Genomic DNA, 12,502 nt, shown 5'->3' with positions numbered 1-12,502 from the left:
GAAGACAAACTCTGGGCAAGATAATTCCCGAAACTTGCCAAGTCATCATTGACGTTTTGAAAGGAGAATATTTCAAGGTGTGTATTATATTATACGTCATCTAATAAAGTTGGGCAAATTTACAAATATATAATTAACAAGTTGACGTCGGTTGGTCTTATAAAGTGAACGTTTAGTGGATTGTTTTACCTATATAACTCATAGACAGCAACAGCATAAGAATGACAGACAAGATGCATTTGAGATAGGTATATATATAGTCACAAATACGGCCATCGTTGACATGCTAAATATTCAATAGACCGTCAGAATTCTGTACCTAGCCAGGACTCTCCATATAGGCTGTAAGCAAGCTACTTAATTATTCCTGTTGAATGTATTGTAATACTAGTCATATTCTTCGAAAAGCAAGCATGGAATTTGATTTCTAAATGAGGCCACATAATAATATAGGTATGCTAACATAACTCAAATACTTACCATTTGTTGTATCGCTTAAGCCTTAAGGTTTAAAGGCATAAAAAACAAACAAAAAAACAAATATTTTACAAGATATTTATTCACACAAAAAACATTAATTTATTATACCGGCTTTTGTACATTTTTGCTTAATATACGATAAACTGGTTGAGTATGAACAGTAGTTGCTGGCATTATTTTGTCACTTTGTCCCATAAAGGCAACTTCATGCATCAGCTTCTCGGCCAGCAATCTTTGTCCCTGTGACATCGATCGTAGTTTCATGGCCATCATTTTGCCAAAAACATCAAATTCATCTTCAGTCTTGCTTAGTTTGTCGGTGATTAATTCTAACACTTTGTTGGCGCTATCATTCGATTTTTTTCGTTTGAACGATGGGGGTTCTGGTGCTCTATTAAGATTCGACCTTGGAGTAGTCGACAACGTTGATGTTGAAGGCGAATATTCTATCTGTAAATAAAATATTGATTATTTTTTGTTGCAGTTCCCTGATACGCACGAAGAAATGGAGACGATTGCAAAAGAATTTAATAGTAAATGGCAATTTCCAAATTGCCTGGGCGCAGTTGATGGGAAACACATTGCAATGTGCCACCTGCAGGCGCCGGCTCCCACTTTTATAATTACAAACATTTCCACAGCATTGTTTTGATGGCGATTGCAAATGCTAATTATGAATTTATTTATGTTGATGTTGGAACAAATGGACGTATTTCTGATGGAGGCGTACTGAGAAAATCTATTTTTTTCAAACGTTTAGACGAAGGCAGATTAAAAATACCTGCACAAAAAAAACCTACTGCTAATTCTGATGCACTGTCATTGGCGATGAAGCCTTTGCATTACGTAACGATTTCTTAAAGCCGTATTCACAAAGGCAATTAAATCACAGTAAAATAATATATAATTATCGGACATGCAGAGCCAGGCGAATTATAGAAAATGTTTTTGGCATTTTAGCTGCTAGATTCCGCATTTTTCAAGCTCCAATAAACATGAAAATTGAAAATATCAATACAGTTGTATTAGCTTGCTGTGTGCTGCACAACTTTCTTCGTCGCAAATCAACACATTCTTATACTCCTTCTCATGACCTTGATAGGGAAAATCCTGAGACAGGTTTAATAGAGCTCGGACTGAGGTTACAGGACACCTTAGCGCCTTTGGAAGCAACGACTAATCGGAACTCGACTGCCAATGCTAAGAAAGCGCGAGGAGATTTTGAAAAATATTTTAATACTACCGGGGCTGTCACATGGCAAGAAAGTATCATAAGCAATAGATAAATTAAACCAATGTAACAGTTTAGTTAAAATGTTTTACCTCAATACAATCTTCGTTGTTTAACGAGTTGGAGTAACTCTCATCAGGAGACATGTTTTCCAAATCGTCCGCCATGCTGGATATTGAGCTCGATTCTGTAAAACAAAATGTAAATTGTTAAAATACAACATAATACTCAAACTTGTTTTTTATTATCTCTCCCCTAAGTACCCATTCCTTCATACGGTTAATATTGATATGATTATTTATATTGGTATAATTGGTGTAATCCAGTATATCAGGTATTTTCAAAATGTGTTTTCCGCTGTATTCCTCATAACCAAACTGTACCATTAATTTTGATTGATGATTGACGATTTATTGATTGTCTCTGAAGGAACCTAACTCGAGCGATTTTTGATTACATGATCATTTCTTTTCTTCTTCTTTCGACCATGTCCGATCATAATATGGACCTCCACGGAGTGGAGGTTTGTATTGACAGATTTTGTTTTTACGAGAAATGGATGTCAGCCACTTGCTCAACATATTAGGTCCATACTCTGACTCATACACAAATTGAAATTCAATGTGTACTTGTCAGACCCAGGATTTGAACCTGGGACCCGACCACGACTCAATAAGCCAACGCTTAAGCCGCGCTTCCACCGCCATGATCGTACCTATATATTATTATTTCTTACCTACCTCAGCAAAGAATAAGTAATTTTATTGTGACTAGTGGGTCTATTCTATACTTATCGAACACTAAATTGATAAATAGTATCAAACTTAGGGTAGGTTTGTATCAAAATATTAGCACTTATTGTAACAATTACACGAAGCCGGTTTTTATTGTTGCAATAAGTGCGATATTTTAACAGCAGCAAGATAGGTGCTGTTAAAATATAGCACTTATTGCAACAATAAAAACCGGCTTCGTGTAATTGTTACAATAAGTGCTAATATTTTGATACAAACCTACCCTAAGTTTGATAATATTTTTCACTTTATCACTTTAGCGGTCGATAAGCATAGAATAGACCCACTGAAATGATTCATAGCTGTATGTTTTAATTGCTTAATAGTTGCTAATCTAATGCGATGTCACTTTCAGAGCTACGACAATGTCATAGTCTGCACGTGTATAATAAATAGCTTTAAAGCATTCCCTCGTACCTATATATTATTATTATTTATTACCTACCTCAGCAAAGAATAAGTAATTTTATTGTGACTAGAAATGATTCATAGCTGTATGTTTTAATTGCTTAATAGTAGCTAATCTAATGCGATGTCACTTTCAGAGCTACGACAATTTCATAATCTGCACGTGAATAATAAATAGCTTTAAAGCATTCCCACGTACCTTCCATTTGGTCGTTCAAGAACTCCAAATTTTTATAGTACCACAGTTTGGGTACATATACTGCGTCTGTGCCGGCTCCGCTTCGATATGATGTCCTTACTTTATTTCTCTCCTTTCTGTAACCCGACCTCAATGTCTGTATTTTCTTTTTGACATCGTTGACCGTTGCCTGCGGCTCCACCTTGATTAATATTTCCAAAAGTTCCGCATACGCCAAGGACTTGGCATCACGATTCTTGTCGTCTTCCACAACGACGGGTTGTCTTTAAAACAACTAATAAAATCTTCCTAGAAACTTTTCGAATGCACTCGTAGATCTACCATTGTTGTTTTCGATGTCCGAACACTTTGAATGACAGTAAAATAATGATGGCGCTCATAGACTAATATATGGCGCTGTCGTCCGTCGGCATAGATATAAATAATGTGACGGTAAAGCGTGGTGAACGTACGAATTTCAGCGGCTCGGCGAGTAAAATATCAAACATGTTTGAAATCCAACGAGCCTGGTCTGCGGATTAAAAAGTCCGCAGACAGGGGGTGCCCCACGCGAAAAAAAAGTCCGAAGACTGTAAATCGTCTGACTTGCGTGCCAATGGAGCGCCGGCATTATGGTATTAGGTAGGTACCTACGTTATGCCCTGATTATGGCAAATAAAAATAGGTATAGACATAGAAGAACAAAAAGATATGGCTGCTGTTTTTGTAGGGACAGTTTTTTTTATTATAATGTCTTATAATAACGGAAATTTACAACTCTGATATTCTACCTCAACATGGCGCAGCGAAAATGCACTACTAGATGAGCAAGCCACAGAACACGCGATTCCAATGTCTGTGTCGCAAGCAGATCATGATATTCAAATTACCGAATCTCAACAAAACTTTGCCTCGTCGGATGACGAACCCCTTGCTCAACAGATTAGAAGAAATTCTGCTAACAGCTCCTAAAATCCGTGTACCTACATCTACATCTCGAAGCACGAATTCATCTCAAGAAAAAATCAAGAATAAAAGAAGGTACATGAAGAACTTGAAAGACTGCGGCAAAGAGTATAAAACTCGTGGTGGTGTGGCTAAACCTGAAAAGCTGTTTATTTCATTAGAGTCGTGTTGCCGTTATAAATGTTTTACATGCTTAGTGAAAACAATCAGAAGGATATGTTCGCAAAAATTCTGGGAATGAATAGTAAAGACACGGCTGACCAATTCTTCGCAGACAACATTACCATTAATGACAAATTAATAGAGAGGAAAGGAAGAGGCAAAGGTGGTCAAGTAAAATAACGCATGATTACAGCTATTTATAAAGTAAATTCAGTAAAAGTTTGCAAGAAGATGTTTCAGAATGTTTTTGGCGTATCCTGAAATAAAATTGATGTCGCAATTGTGAAAAAACGCAGCTCGGAAACAGGAATCATAGACGGTGACCAAAGAGGGCGTCACGAACCACACAATAAAATTAACATTGAAGAAATTGAAGTAACTAATCGTATTAACAGATTTCCGAAATACCATAGTCACTACTCCCGAAGACATACAAGCAAGCTTTATTTATCTCTGCAACTTAATATTGCAAAGACGTATGATATGTATAAAAATGAACGGACTTCTCAACAGAAAATACCTTTTACATATTCTAAATATGCTTCAATTTTTCGTGAACTAGGCTGCAAATTTAAATGTCCTAGTATAGACACTTCGCGAGTCGAGAACTACAAGGTTCTAAGTGTTTGTCCTTGGAGAAACAAAAGTAACAGTGAGGCAGCTTAGAATACTACTTCATTGTTGGGTTTGTTTTTTCAAGGACGAACACTTAGAACCTTGTAGTATTCGGCTCGCGACTTGTAAAGTATGTGATACACAATTATAACATTCAGATTAAGTGTGCAAATGATTTAGAAAGGAAAGCTGAACTTAATGAAAAAAAAAACGAACACTTGGCTAAGGCTGATGAATCATATAAGAAGAAAGAACACGACAAATTCTTATCTAAAACTAGTCAGTCAAACACGCGCGTTGACATAATTTTACTCCCTACTTTAATTATAGTTTGTCAATTTATGGCTACGGCCGTATGTTGTAGCTTAACCACTGGGGAATGACAGAAGAAATGGCGTATTTCAAAAAAACACTACCTTATTCTTAGGTCAATAATTATTATAAAGCAATCATTATTCATAAGATTTTTATCACACTTGAATGGTCAAAGACATAGCTTATAATAAGTATCTTTAAAATCATCTTCAAATGTGTTAATCTTGCCAATTTTTTGAATAATAAAATGCCTAATTCTTGTAAAATTTGGGATCACAGAGATTATCAATATAATTTTTTATCGTGAATATTTTACAAAAATTATCTCGTAATAAATTATACTAATAGTTTCATAAATGCGTTTAAAAATTAATAAACGTAAAAAATCTTAACACCACTGCACAGTTATGTACCGAAATATGACTATATTCTAAAACATTAGAGCGAGAGGTTTAAAAGAATACTATTTTATGTAACAAAAATACTTTATGCAGTCATCAAATGTTTAAAATAACTATAAAGGATAATAGGGCTTCAAAATTATATAAATAGATTATCTACAACGTTTAAGGAGTGTCCAGGATCATGGTTTGAAAATACAATAAAAACTTAATTTTGACCTTCGACGAGCATGTACCCCCTTAATCTTCAGAAATTATGAACAATATAATAGTTATGTAGGTATATAATAAGATATTATTTGTGTAAAGGGAATTATTATTTCCGGACTCTACATTGAATTAAATATATAGGTAGGTACCTTCGTCTTCATACATAATTATTAATATATTTTTAAGCTGACAATAATAATAACATCAATGTCAAGGGCAGCATAGCCATCAAATTTTATTATCATTTGAGGTTATGTTGGATATTGGTTACAAAAGGTTATAATTTTATTAGATCTAGTAAAAACCTATTAGTAATAATAAATTAGTAACTGTGATCAACTGTTGTTCGCGGTAGCAAGACAAAACAACTCTACGCGAAAAAAGGTCTAAAGTTTGTAAATCGTCTGACTAGCGTGCCAATGGGGGCCTTATTGTTAATTTTTATTGTCCTCTGACTTTTTTCAACGTTGTTATTGATTATTTTGTTAATTATTTACTTCTTAGAAAATGACTTTATCTGTATTTTTAAATTTGATATTATGGTCAATAGCAGAACATAGACAGATCGGACGCTTTTTTATAGGTATGTCCTCGGACTTTTGGCTCGCTAGTGAAGCGCCTACATTAAATATTTCAAATAGGGAAATAAGTTATCAAATAATCCAATAGGTACTGACAAATAAATATCGACACCGGTGTCATACCGGAAGAAAAGAATCGATCCCAAAGTATTGAAGTACCGGACAAAAAATAACGATTGATTTTTGACGTCCCTATATTATATTAGTTTATTGTCTATTGTCACGGCAGCCAAATACAAAAGTGTGACAGATTTGCGTACACGTGTTTAGTGTGACACGATTCTCTTTGATAACTACTTACGCTTTCAATGCGTAAAATGGACGTAAAACGTGAAGCGGTAGACTTCGAACCTGATGCAGATGAGCAACAATCGTTCGATGTATCTTTACATGGAAATAACCCAGAGTTGAATACTTGCATCAAACAGGAGGATGCTGATGAACGCTGCCACGCTGTAGAGGATAGTTTTTCAAAGGTGCGGTAATTATTATACATTTATTCATGATCTTTGTTAGAGTAGGTACCTAATACCCACATATCGCATCACGTTACTAATGCAAACAGAACAGTTTGTTGATGATCGGAGTGTGTTGGTTGAAATATGTCTTATATTATCTGTTTGACATCGTTCTATTGACAATTTACCATGGCATTTATTTGGTTGGTTATATTTCACTTCATAAGAATTCTGTTTAAGCCGAGAACAACTGATGAGTTAAAGCGTTGATTAAATTGGAATAGAAAACAAAACACACTTTCATTAGATACGTAGGTAATTGATCTTTATCAATTATAGAAGTAGTTATCCTGAATGAAACCTTGTAAACATACCTAACTGAAGTAATTGACTCCGATTTGAAGTCAAGGACGAATTTGTTAAAAATATACAACACGGCAAATCAATAATTATGAAAATGCACAATCTGTATGCTCGTATTCGAAATGAAAGTCTGTAAACAGGTACTACACAACATTTTATTAATTATTATTTTATAAACCATTGTATACATATTTTTTATTTTCCGTTTAAAAAGTTAGGACTAGGTATTGAATTTGTTCTCATAATTATTAATAATTGTGTCATCTAATGACTTGTGTCAATGTACCTATCTCCTCTACTAAACTTTCTCCGTGTTTTAGTCGATGACTATTGTCATATGGATGCATTATTTGGGTGTTCTATGTAAGGTGCTTGGCGAATCGAGAATTTGTCTGAGGTATTTTACATGAACGTACTTAACTATATAAATGTTCTTTGTAATGCTCTAGTAATAAACCTTCAACCTGTCTGACCCAGTTTAACTTCTGCCAAGACCAACACTGTAACAAATGAACTGGCATGTATTAATTTACTTGGATTCGAGTCATGAATGCCCTTGTGTATGAAGATCTCATGCTTGCACACAAATACTATGAAAAATCTTGTTTTGACTGTCTTATGCCTTTAACTACGGGGGAAATCTTGATACGTTGATTCTACCTCATGTATTTTTGTTTATATTTCTTGACGATTTAACACTTTACGGTCCGGGAACGCCACATTGGCGTCCTTATCGAGCCGAACGTTACGATCCGGGGACGCCAACGTGGTGTTTTGACTTACGCATATCTTTACTGTGAAAAATAAATATGAAATTTAATATTTGGTTGCAAGATCTATCGACAGATGGTTGAATGACATGTGCAAGAAGTAAAATCACGATGGAAAAAAAAATATTTCGGGGTTTTTACAGAGATGGCGGACGTAATACCATTCAGTATTTTTTTGTACCTATACCATTTTTTTAATTAGTTACAAGCCCGTTTCTAGGCGGGTGAATCACGAGACATAAACAAAAAAGGTAATAAACACTCAATGTTATATTCCAGTGTCGTCACTTCAACTTCGAAATTTAATTGTCGACCCTTTTCAGTGGCAGTCAACCATTTATGAACCTGCATTATTTTTTTTAAATATGAACGCGATTTTTAGCTATGAAATTGCGTGCTATTTGATATTTTGTCTTTAATGGTTTACTACCCATGAAACGTCCACCATGCTTCATCATCCATGAACTTGAAAATGAGAACAGTTATAAATGTGAACTTGTATCGCGTTGTCATTTTCATTCGCTTTTTTCGGGAGATTATTGCTTGTGTAACTGCATAAATAATAGCTATTATTATTTATATTTGTTGCACTAATTTCATTGAAAAAATAATTAACCTAAGTATATTTTAGCTAGGATATATATTTTTTATTAGTTAAGTAGCAGTTTCTGGATGAATTTCTTATCAAGTTTTGTTAATTTTGGTTATTAAAAAAAGCTAAAGTGTACATATATAAATAGTTTTCAAATTATGTATGTCCGATATAAATAATGTTACAAAGTGTGGTGAATTTAGTAAGAATTTGTTGAATAACAGAAATGGTTTGTAACACTAATATAACTATCCTTTTTTATGTAAATTATTCCCTTCACTTCGTGTCAATATTTATTAATGAATGTCTAAAAGATTGGAGATTTAATTAGAATTAAAAAAATTCTCATGTGTTTTTTGTCATATTTTAAATACAATACTTATTACCTAATGTTCTTTCAGACGATTCCTACAACCTCAGCATTGAATAATGACGCGAGTCTCAGTTTCTCGAAGAGAATCTCAGATGTACCAGGGCAAAATGACGAAATACAGATTGATGAACAAGAGATTAAGAAAGAACTCGCGGTATATTATGAGACAATTGGCAATGAAGACGCCGTCAGTCGCACTAGTAAACGTCTTCATATGATGCAATCTAACGCGTCAGGTCTCGATTTATTAGAAATAAGACCTGCTTCAATGAAACAATATAAAAGGAATCTTTCTCGTAAAAATCTATTGAAATGTGACCAATGTGATTACTCATGTACACGATCTAGTGGCTTGAGATTTCACAAAATGACACATTCTGGTGAAAAGCCATGTAAATGTGCTCAATGTGAGTACTCGTGTATAACACCTCGTGACATGAAATATCACAAAATGATACATTCTGGTGAAAAGCCATTTAAATGTGACCAATGTGATTACTCTTGTATACAATCTGGTACTATGAAAAAACACAAAATGACTTATTCTGGTGAAAAGCCATTTAAATGTGACCAATGTAATTACTGTAGTAAAACATCTGAAAAAATGAAAAATCACAAAATGACTCATTCCGGTGAAAAGCCATTTAAATGTGACCAATGTGATTACTCTTGTATACAATCTGGTGCTATGAAACAACACAAAATGACTCATTCCTGTGAAAAGCCATTTAAATGTGACCAATGTAATTACTGTAGTAAAATATCTGAATCCATGAAAAATCACAAAATGACTCATTCCGGTGAAAAGCCATTTAAATGTGACCAATGTGATTACTCTTGTATAACATCTGGTGCTATGAAACAACACAAAATGACTCATTCTGGTGAAAAGCCATTTAAATGTGACCAATGTAATTACTGTAGTAAAACATCTGAAACCATGAAAAATCACAAAATGACTCATTCCGGTGAAAAGCCATTTAAATGTGACCAATGTGATTTCTCGTGTATAACATCCAAAAACATGAAAACACACAAAATAAATCATTCTGTTGAAAAGCCATTTAAATGTGACCAATGTGATTACTCTTGTATACAATATGGTGCTATGAAACAACACAAAATGACTCATTCTGGTGAAAAGCCATTTAAATGTGACCAATGTAATTACTGTAGTAAAACATCTGAAAACATGAAAAATCACAAAATGACTCATTCTGGTGAAAAGCCATTTAAATGTGACCAATGTAATTACTGTAGTAAAACATCTGAAACCATGAAAAATCACAAAATGACTCATTCCGGTGAAAAGCCATTTAAATGTGACCAATGTGATTTCTCGTGTATAACATCCAACAACATGAAAACACACAAAATAAATCATTCTGGTGAAAAGCCATTTAAATGTGACCAATGTGATTACTCTTGTATACAATATGGTGCTATGAAACAACACAAAATGACTCATTCCTGTGAAAAGCCATTTAAATGTGACCAATGTAATTACTGTAGTAAAATATCTGAATCCATGAAAAATCACAAAATGACTCATTCCGGTGAAAAGCCATTTAAATGTGACCAATGTGATTACTCTTGTATAACATCTGGTGCTATGAAACAACACAAAATGACTCATTCTGGTGAAAAGCCATTTAAATGTGACCAATGTAATTACTGTAGTAAAACATCTGAAACCATGAAAAATCACAAAATGACTCATTCCGGTGAAAAGCCATTTAAATGTGACCAATGTGATTTCTCGTGTATAACATCCAACAACATGAAAACACACAAAATAAATCATTCTGGTGAAAAGCCATTTAAATGTGACCAATGTGATTACTCTTGTATACAATATGGTGCTATGAAACAACACAAAATGACTCATTCTGGTGAAAAGCCATTTAAATGTGACCAATGTAATTACTGTAGTAAAACATCTGAAAACATGAAAAATCACAAAATGACTCATTCTGGTGAAAAGCCATTTAAATGTGACCAATGTAATTACTGTAGTAAAACATCTGAAAACATGAAAAATCACAAAATGACTCATTCTGGTGAAAAGCCATTTAAATGTGACCAATGTGATTACTCTTGTATAACATCTAGTTCTATGAAAAAACACAAAATAACTCATTCTGGTAAAGCCATTTAAATATGATCTATGCGATTACTCGTGTATAGTGTCTAGCGGTATAAGTACACACAAAATTATACATTCCGGTGAAAAGCTATTCAAATGTGATCAGTGCGATTACTCGTATATAGAGTCTAGCGCGATGAATACACACAAATTGATACTTTCTGTTGAAAAACAATTTAAATGTGATCAATATAAGTACTCATGTATACAATCTAGTTCGTTAAAAGTCCACAAAAACTCACATTCTGCTAAAAAGCCATTTGATTGTGAACAATTTAATTACTCTTGTATTAAGACTAGTTCAATGAAAAAACACAAAATGACTCATTCTTGTAAAAAATCATTTAAACATGACCAATACAATTAGTCAACTATAGCATCCAATAATTTAAAACAGACAAAATGATTTATTCTGGTGAAAAGGCATTTAGTATGTCCAATGTTATTACTCATGTATATAATCTAGTGCGATGAAAATACAAAAAATGCCATACTCTGGAGAAATCTATTTAAATGTGATCAAATTTGACTACACGACTTGTAACCATCTACAACATACTATGAAATAACACAAAATGACGCACAGTGGGGAAAACCTATTAAAGTGTATATAATGTGATTACCTACTCTTGTATAATACTAACTAATATGACCAAATCATCCATTCTTGTGAAAAGCCATTTAACTGTGACCGATGTGATAACACATTGACAGTCTGGTGAGTCTGGTCACATGAAAAGACACAAAAAGAATCATTCTTGTGACATATTTTTATTATAAACATTGTAGTGTCAAAATTAAAATTTATTTTTATAAACTACTAAGCCTTTGGTGTACAATAATTTCAGTTTTAAATCTTCAATACGTACCTATGTGAAAACAATATAAGTATACTATATAAAATATGTTTGGTTTTAAGAGCTATGTCGATAGAAAAACACGCTGCATCTCACCTGAAACTGAAAAATTGTATTTCAAATGAAGGTTTGAAAAATATTACTATCTCTCACCGAATGATGTCGTTTGTCCTCTGGGTTTCGAGATATTTGGAGCCTGGGGACCGTCTTATTGCAAAACGGTAGTTGAAATTGCTTGAAACAGGTTACTTCTGAGTACCTGAGTACGTTTCTACTGAAAAATAGTTTCTTGTATTTGCAAATTTGTATAACATGCAACAGGCGCTCTGGAAACTATAATTATAACTTACTAATATTCCTTGTTGACGTGTCGGAAATGAAATAATTTTCTCTCGTTTCTGTTTGCTTCGAAGTTCGAACGTGTTTTACTAACGGTGCTGCCGCGTAGAAGGTACGATCGAGAAGTAGTCACAATGTAATCTTAAATTATCGAATAAAAGTTTTGTACTATTAAATAGAATCGTGCGTCATGTCTACGTACATGACTTCAAAAGAAAGTAGTTTCAATAAATAGTTTTTTTAAAATTTCTTGTCTTTTATTT

At 33.7% G+C, this 12,502-nt stretch overlaps 2 protein-coding genes across 2 annotated transcripts in view; both read right to left on the bottom strand.

Annotated features, from left to right (window-relative positions):
• The window catches only part of LOC147076129 (uncharacterized), a 208,942-nt gene that overhangs the window by 92,062 nt on the left and 104,378 nt on the right, over window positions 1-12,502 (bottom strand). The window lies entirely within an intron of this gene.
• On the bottom strand, window positions 549-3,232 carry LOC147076134 (uncharacterized). The gene is made up of 2 exons (XM_085941227.1): window positions 1,804-3,232; window positions 549-930 (listed from the first exon to the last, which is right to left on the bottom strand). Exons 1-2 carry the CDS (start codon window positions 1,876-1,878, stop codon window positions 583-585), a joined length of 423 nt encoding a protein of 140 aa, XP_085797353.1. The 5' UTR covers window positions 1,879-3,232; the 3' UTR covers window positions 549-582.

This window comes from Rhyacophila brunnea, unplaced genomic scaffold, assembly GCF_057557595.1.
Source record: "Rhyacophila brunnea isolate RB1 unplaced genomic scaffold, BYU_Rbru_1.0 scaffold_13, whole genome shotgun sequence".
NCBI lineage: Eukaryota > Metazoa > Arthropoda > Insecta > Trichoptera > Rhyacophilidae > Rhyacophila > Rhyacophila brunnea.
This window is presented reverse-complemented; position numbering and strand designations above follow the sequence as displayed.

Bases quoted from the DNA above. Each gene is read 5' to 3' on its own strand.
- LOC147076134 (XM_085941227.1), bottom strand. From the start codon at position 1,878: ATGGCGGACGATTTGGAAAACATGTCTCCTGATGAGAGTTACTCCAAC. The intron at 931-1,803 runs GTAAAACATTTT...TTTTATTTACAG, and splicing joins ACAACGAAGATTGTATTGAG to ATAGAATATTCGCCTTCAAC.